This window comes from Otolemur garnettii, unplaced genomic scaffold (genome assembly GCF_000181295.1).
Source record: "Otolemur garnettii isolate 467f Iridium unplaced genomic scaffold, OtoGar3 scaffold00136, whole genome shotgun sequence".
Taxonomy (NCBI): domain Eukaryota; kingdom Metazoa; phylum Chordata; class Mammalia; order Primates; family Galagidae; genus Otolemur; species Otolemur garnettii.
This window is the reverse complement of record NW_003852531.1, coordinates 2,636,320-2,645,105: the sequence shown is the minus strand read 5'-3', so window position 1 is coordinate 2,645,105 and position 8,786 is coordinate 2,636,320. Positions and strand designations below refer to the sequence as shown.

General features: G+C 41.2%; 1 protein-coding gene across 1 annotated transcript in view; it reads left to right on the top strand.

The window, feature by feature from the left end:
- Positions 1–8,786, top strand: part of RALGAPA2 (Ral GTPase activating protein catalytic alpha subunit 2) — a 374,339-nt gene that overhangs the window by 80,912 nt on the left and 284,641 nt on the right. The window contains exon 10 of the mRNA XM_023518389.1: positions 4,615–4,842. Within this exon, the coding sequence (XP_023374157.1) occupies positions 4,615–4,842 (228 nt within the window). The remainder of the gene's footprint in view (positions 1–4,614; positions 4,843–8,786) is intronic.

Genomic DNA, 8,786 nt, shown 5'->3' with positions numbered 1-8,786 from the left:
AAAAAAAAAAAAAAAAAAAAAGAAAGGAATGAGAAGTAGTGATTGAACAAATGGGAAGAGGAAAAGTTTACCTGCACTAAAAACAAGAGATACTTCATACTGAGAGGGTCTTTGAGACTCCCCCCAAATTAGCAAAACAGACACAAACTTAGACATTTGACTTTTAGGCTTAAGAAAAAATTATATCGGCTTGTAGTCAGGAACCATAGGTTACATCAAAGGAGTGAGACTGAGGTTGGTGTTGAACATCTAATCAAGTCCTGGATGGAGGCTAGAAAACCACTGTGTGCTCCTCTTTCTCCTCTTTCTCCTCTTTCTCTCGCTCTTTCTTTCTCTTTCAAAGGATGACACCAGTCAAGATTAAAAGAAAGAATCTTTAATAAATGATGTTGGTTAGAAGCTTGCCACTTACAACATATAAGCAAATGTCAGATCGATTTAAGAATAAAATATCCATAATAAAAACAAAATCATTAGTTTATGAGAAAGAAAAATTTAAGGGGACATATAAATTTGGGAAGTGGGAGACTACTTTCAATAGAAATAAGACCCAGAAGCCGTAGAAGAAGTGGGATTTGACTTTGTGAAAAACATAAAGAAATATTTTTATGTCAAAAAATAACATAAAAGCCAAATCCAAGCAATAGAGAGTGGAGTAACATCCTGACTGTTTAAAGAGTTAATGCCTACTATTTAAAGAGCACTACATAGCCAGGCATGGTGGCTCACACCTGTAATCCTAGCACTCTGGGAGGGGGAGGCAGGAGTATCAATTGCACTCAGGAGTTTGAGACCAGCCTGAGCAAGAATGAGATCCCTGTCTCTGCTAAAAATAGAAAAATTAGCCAGACATTGTGCCTGTATTCCCAGCCTCCTACTTGGGAGGCTGAGGCAGGAGAATTGGTTGCGCCCAGGAGTTTGAGGTTGCTGTGCGGTAGGCTGACAGCACAGCACTCTAAACTGAGTGATAGAGTGAGACTATCTGTCAAGGAAAAAAAACAGTGCCTACAGGCAGCCACGAAGACAAACAACTAATCCCATTGCAAACTGGACAAAGGAGATGAAAGGGCAGCTTACAGAAGAGGGACTGCAGTGACCCTGTATTTCACCAGCAGCAGGGGAAATGCTGTTAGTTCTGAACCATCATGAAGTACCTTTATCACCCATCAGGTAAGACAAAAACTAAAAAACTATCAGATAGACAAATGTTTGTATGAAGTTATGTGCGAGAAACTCAGTCACGCTCTTAGGTGAATTTTCGATTACATCTTATGTGTTTGCCACTCAATTTAAAATAGTCTCAATTAAAGGATGTGCACTTTCTTCTCTGTTTTTGAAAGATTGGAAAACCATGACCTGTACGCATTGAAAATAAATTGCTCATTCTTGAGAAATACTTCTGGCTAATGAGAAATAGAAAGAATAGCAAATTAACCACTGCTTCAAGGTTATAAGTTTTTCCCCTCAGTTGACTTCACAGTTGTGAGTCATCTACTTTTGTCATTTGGCTTTTTAGTGCCTGAAAAGAGTTGTGCCTGGTGAATCAATTGGGATGATTCCATCATCCTCACAGGGCAGGGCAGTGCGACTCAGATGGTCTGAAACATAAGGGAAATACTTTAATCTTACAAAAAAGAAGCCGGTGATGAGGACAGCTGAGGGTATGGTCCACTCGCTTCTCTCTGGTTCTCCGTGGTCTTCTCTTTCTGCCCTTTCTCTCTGACAGTTTCATCTGCAGGTTACCCCTTGTTTACAGAAAGCTGCCAGCAGGTGGGCACTGCTTTTCTTGTGGACATTTAGAGACAACCAGAATTATAAGGCCTTTCCCTTTTGTCTGAGTGAACAACTTAGGTTACCTGCTCGGCCCTAGAACCGTAATAAGGCACTAATTCACTTAAAACCAGGTGTCTGCATGGGCCTGGAGGTGCCATGATGGGCTTCTATGAACAGGAAGAACTGTGTGTGGGGTCTGCTTCCTGTGAGTCAACTGGGTGTGTGGGAGGCTTACGGAGCATGGGGGTTCTGGCAGGGAGGAGCAGTTCTGGGCCATCTATACAGGTGGCTGTGCTTAGAAATGGCTATTGCCATTGTAGAGCCTGTTGCTATATCTCATAGTGACTTGTTATATTATTGAATATTTTATTGTCACTGTAGCAAATTCTCACAAACTAAAGCTTGAAACAACATATTTGTCATCTTAGAGTTCTGGAAATCAAAAGTCCAAACCCAGTCTCGGTGGGTAACTTTTGCCATGTTCAAGGTCCTGGGGACTAGGATATGGACATCTTTGGGGAGGTCATTCAGCAGATTGGTCTGGAGCGTCCATGATGACTTCATGCCTGTTACTTTGGTGAGGGCAGTTGGAAGCCTGGGCTTCTGGGACTCCTTTCCATGGAGTCTCCCTAGCTGGGTAGTTGGGCTTCTTACATGATGTCCCCTGGCTCCAAGAGTAAAATGTTTCCAGAGAGGTGTTAACTGTCGCCTCCTAGACCTGCTTCTGATGCTGGCCCAGGTCTCTTCAACTCTATTCTAGTGGCTAAAGCAGTCACACAGTTCATGGAGACCAAAGGGAGGGATATCGACACCACCTGTCTGCAGAAGGAGTGTCAAGTCATTGTGATCATCTTTAATTATATATATATATATGTATATCTGTACACATACACACATATATGTATATCTGTACACACACATATGTATATCTATACACACACATATATGTATATCTGTACACACATGTATATCTGTACACACACATATATATGTATATCTGTACACATATATGTATATCTGTACACATATATGTATATCTGTACACACACACATATGTATGTATATCTGTACACACACGCACATATATATATGTATATCCATACACACGCACATATATATGTATATCCGTACACACACATATATGTATATCTGTACACACACATATGTATATCTGTACACACACATATATGTATATCTGTACACACACATATATATGTATATCTGTACACACACAAATATATATGTATATCTGTACACATATATCTATATCTGTACACACACACATGTATGTATATCTGTACACACACGCACATATATATGTATATCCATACACACGCATATATATGTATATCCATACACACGCATATATATATGTAAATCCGTACACACACATATATGTATATCCGTACACACATATATATATGTATATCCGCACACACACACATATATGTATATCTGTACACACACACATATATATATGTTGCTTTTTACTTTTTAGTCTGTGGGAAAGATGGGAATAATCAGTCAAAAAGTCATGGTTACTAAGTTGTAGGAGACATCAGACTTGATCTGACTGCCCTGCTCTACAGGTTAAAATATATATGTTATAAATAATATATATGTATAATACATATGAAATCCAAGTGAGGTAAGTGACCTGCCTTACAGTTAGGAATGTGTAGAAACAAGTCTTTTGATGCTTCATTATGAGCCCTTTTGTTTCCGTATTATATTCATTATCTTCTTGAATCATTCTTAGTGAAACTTTAGATTAAAAAAGAATGAAATCAATAAAATTTTATTTTTCTGTGGAAGATTGTGGATCCATCAAAAAGATGAATTTCTTTAGGGCGGTGTATCTCTCAGTGTGACAGAGCCTGTGATAAGCCACACAGGCTTAGTAACTAAGGCATGAAGAGAAAAATTATTAGGAGTATAATCTCCCATTAATTTTCCCTAGAGATTCCTATTGGATATCTGTTTTGTTTTCAAACTGTCCTTGGTAGTTACTGAAATTACTGTTTTGTACTACTCATATCTTATATCTTATCACTTCTTATAAAAAATATTCACAGTGGGTAAAATTATAGTGGTATTTGGGCTGTATACTTTTGACACTTAAAAATAATAGTGGAGTTTACAAAGATGAATCAAAATTACACACATATTATGTCTGGAGGAAACCTTTCATTGTGTGGGGAAATGAGAGCAGAATTAAACTTCGTGAGTCATCGCGTAAATTACTTCATTTCTTTGTAGTTCTAAAGTCTTTTAAATATTTAAAATTTTATAAATCGTTAAGTTTGACCTGAGATTCTGAGGGTAAAACTGAGACCAAGATTATTCTTGTAAAATACCTTTGAAAGGTCTCCGCACGCCACCATCAGGGTGCCGCTTCATCTTTACAATCAGATTGACTCATCCCAACGTTGTTGCTGTAAGAATTTTATACCCCTGTAGACCACAGAGTAAATGCTGAAGTCTGGAGACCCCGTGTGATAATAATACAGATGATTTTGCTCATTAATTTATTCTGTGCTTTTACAGTGGAAATTAAACCTTGTATTTAGGTTTATAAAATTTCACAGCATTCATCCCTAAAATACTTAAATGGTTTTTCTCTCTAAATAACTGAATTGGAGAGGGATTAGGTGGTTAATGAAAAAAATGGTAAGTACAGGTTCTGGAGCCTGTTGTGTTTTAAGCAATTGGTGGCATCCAACTTACTGCACCCTGTGCAGGTTGGAGGTGACCAGAGGTCTTTAAAGAAGGCAGGACTTCAGTCTCGGCTGTTCTCAATGGGCATGCAGGTCACTGAGAAGTGCCTTGACTTTCTTCCAGTCTGTCGGAGGTGGTGTCGCGCAAGAGAGGGCACCAGAACTGGACGGTGCTGGGCCCCCCGAGCAGGACAAAAGCCATTCCAACAGCAGCACCTTGTCCGACCGAAGACTCAGCAATTCAAGTCTGTGTAGCATTGAGGAAGAGCACCGGACGGTGTATGAGATGGTGCAGCGCATCCTCTTGTCCACGCGGGGTTACGTCAATTTTGTGAACGAAGTGTTTCACCAGGTTAGTGTGTAAGTAAGGTCATGTGATTTAAGAGGTTGTTGTTCTTTTACTCATAATACTCCAGGGAATATTATTCATGAGTTGTACTAAACAATAAAACTGAATAAGGATCATTATAGCAAGCTTTGGCTTGTTATATGTATTGTTGTGATTTTGTGGGGTATTTGGTAATTTTTATATTTTATCTTTGAAAGTTTCTGTACGATGAGGGAAAATTCTATATTTGAGTAAAATCATTTGACAAATACCTTCATGTTTCTGTAACAAACTAAACCCAGAGGCAGATGGGAGGAAGGCATTCCTGGAGACCCAGGAGAGACTGGTCCTGTTCCTTTGGGCCTCAGGGAGCTCTCCACGATCTGGAGATTTCTGCAGCATTTTCACTTTCCCTGCAAAGGCACGTAGGACTCCTGTGTGATAGAAGTACTTACGGCATGAGAGAGAAAATGTGGGTGGGAGTGGAGGCCAAGACGTTGAAATAATAGACTTGTGGTAGAAATTGTGGTAGTTGAGAGGTGCCCGTGAACATTAAAAGAGGTGTGAGTAAGGGAGGGAACAAGAGGTCGGAAGCCATGAGCAACGTAAGAGGTTTGCAGCTGGGGCTGACCCATCCCCAGGACACTGAGTAGCAGCTGGGGAGGAGTCTGCTGGCGTCCATGAGGCAGCAGCGAGGGATGTTGTTAAACGTGCTGCAAGGCGCACGAATGCCCCCGTGCTCAGCGTAGTGGCTACCTAGCATGTCGGTATCTACTACTGAGGAGGACCAAGCAGCTCTGGACTATGGGGTGTGGTCAGTGCCACCTGCATCCAGGCATTGATGCTCTTGAAAACAGGGAGTATGGCTTGTTCGTGGGTGTGGAGTAAACATCTGATGGGGGAATCATTGCTTTGCTTCTGTACCCAAAAGGAAGGGAAGGCCCATGAGTGACAGAGATCAGTTAGAGGTGCAGGGAGGGGAGGGGTGCTGAGTACCTGTGAGCGATGCACGTGCACATGGAGATGGTGGATGACTAACCCCACTCATTTCTGGGACTTTTGTTAAAGAAAAATCAATCAAGAATGAAAATCTCAGCACAATCCATCGCAATGTAAAGGTTAAATCATTTTCATTTTAGTGACTAAAAATATTTTACTTAAGAAGGTATCTGTTTAGGCTGGGCATGGCGGCCTATGCCTGTAATTTTAGCACTCCGGGAGGTGGATGGGGAGGCATGAAGATTCCTTGAGCTCAGAAGTTCAAGACCAGCCTGAGCAAGAGTGAGACCCTGTCTCTACTAAAAATAGCATTAGCCAGGCATCGTGGCAGGCACCTGGAGTGCTAGCTACTTGAGAGGCTGAGGCAGGAGGATCACCTGAATCCAGGAGTTTGAGGTTGCTGTGAGCTAGGCTGATGCCACGGCATTCTGGCCTGGGGGACAGAGGAAGACTGTCTCTTAAAAAAAAGTTTGTTTAACCTGTAATTAGAATTCCACATTTAAAATACTTTTCTGATTCTGTGCCTTGGCACTGCCTTGGTTCTCCCCCCTCCCTGACTGTTTCTCTGTTTCATTTCTTAGCCTTTCTTTCTGTTTCCCTGCATTTCAGGTATTGGTCAAGTTGGGGAGTTCAGGCTGCTTCCTACACTGTGCACTTGCCTCCTTGGGGCCTTTACTGCTGTTCAGTGCCAGCAAGCACGGTGGCCTGTGACTCCCAGTCATGGTCTGATTTAATGTCTACATTCCACACTCGCCTTATATTTATCTATATTACATTTTTTTATAGTAATGAAAGATTTGTTACTGGCAACATATACACAACACCAGGAGCAAGAAATCGTAGGCAACATTACAAAGGCCTGGCACACCTGGGCACATTTCCCAGGCTCTTTTCTTAGTTGCACAGAATATAGATTAGGTTTCAGAATCATGATTCATCAACATGAAAGTGAGATATGAGGTGGCTGTTTTGGGGAGGATGGAGCACAAGTTCACTGAGAGGTGCTTTTAAGTTTTTAGACAGGATCTCAGTCTGTTGTCCAGGCTAGAGTGCAGTGGCATCATTCTAGCTCCCTGCAGCCTGACTCCTGGCCTCAAGCGCTCCTGCCGCCTTGGTCTCCCACAGTGTTGGGATTACAGGTGTGGAGAGGTCTTTTATACCTCACTAATCACACAGCCAAAATCAGGCAGAGTGACCAGGTGAACCGGGTGCAGACATCAGTCTCTCTGTTTTCACTAGACAGAAAGACAAGCTGACAGGACGATGCCTCCTATGTTTGCCTTTTAAAGTGCCCACTTGTGATCTCATCTCATGTTCCTGTAGCTTTTTGCTTTTCCTCTTAGAGATGGGGTCTTACTCTGTCATCCAGGCTGGGAGTGCAGCGGTGCAGTCATAGCTCACTATTACCTTGAACTCTTGGTCCCAAGTGATCTTCCCACCTCAGCCTCTTGAGTAGCTGGGTCTACAGGTATGAGCCACCATGCCCAGCTAATTTTTCTAGATGTTGTAGAGAGGGGAGTCTTTCTTTTGTTCAGGCTGGTCTTGAACTTTTGAACTCCTGACCTCAAGTGATCCTCCCACCCCAGCCTCCCAAAGTGCTAGGATTACCACTGTGTTTTCTAAGAGTTTTTAGAGATGAAGTTTTGCCTCATTGCCCAGGCTGGTCTCAAACTCCTGACCTCAAGTGATCTTCACACTTCAGCTTCCTGAGTCACACTGATTATAGGTGTGAACCTCCCTGCTTGGTTTCCTGTTTTATCTAATGCTAACAAAGTGAAAGCCCAGCTTGTTCTCTTTCCTAACATTAGCTTCTCCACCTGAGTTTCAGTCCTGGGCCTCCTGGGTCCCTGTCCTTGAGTCCCAGTCACCGGGCAGGTCCTGCAGCCGCTGTGCCCACTCCCCTCCCCTTCTTTCCTTTCCTCTGACCGGGGCTCGCGACCCCCTCCTCCTGCGTCATCCCTTTCTAATTTAGGCTGCATGCATCATGTTGCCAAAGCATTCTTTTCTTATTATGGTAGTTCCCAATTTAAAAATCTCTCTTATTTCATAATGAACATTGTCGTGTTCATCTCCTGTTGTCGACATAAATGGTGCTTGGTAAAGATTTAATTTGAATGGAAATAGTTAAGATCCTGGCATGTATATAATCCATAGCAGGGGTCAGCACACTTCTTACAGCAAAGGGCCAAACAGTAAATGTAGTGGGCATCCTGGACGGTATGGTCTCGTTTTAGCTGTTCATCTCTGCTATCAGCATGGCTGTGTTCCAGTCAAACATTTACAAAAATCAGGTAATTGGCTTATGGGTCATGGTTTGCTGACTCTCATCTGTATGTAATGTTTTAAAACCCTTGGATGAAAATGCCTCATTTCAGACAAGTTGTCATTAGTAAGGCTTTTAAATTTTGTACAAAAGATAAGTGTTCTGTTGATGTGGTTTTACCTGTATGTGTAATTGTTAATTTATCACACTCAGTTCTATCTGCATCTGTTACTGGCATTCTGCCCACTAATGGCAAGGGTGTGCTCAAAATTGTAAATTCAGTCTAAATCCTAAACCCAATCTAAATTCAGTTTTGAAGTAGCTTGAATCATTGAGGTGATGCATACTCCTTGTGACTGATGTTATGACATGTCTTTGTGTTATGAAATTCAAAAACATTTGCACTTTATAATTATTCTTAACCAAACGTAATTTGAAAGAATAACTACACATGTGAAATTTAAAATATAAGTATTATGCATTGTGAAAATACTGAAATAGATAAATTTGGGGAAAGGGGCCTGGGTTTTAACATTACCTTTTATTACCCTTTCTTGGTCAGTCATGATTTTTCCTTCTATGGAAGAGAACATATGACTTCTTCATAGTAATTTATTTTTTAATTTTAAATTAATATATTCAGAGACTTTTTTTTTTTTTTTTTTTTTTTTGATTGTCTCAAGCTGTTGCCCTGGGTAGAGTGCGT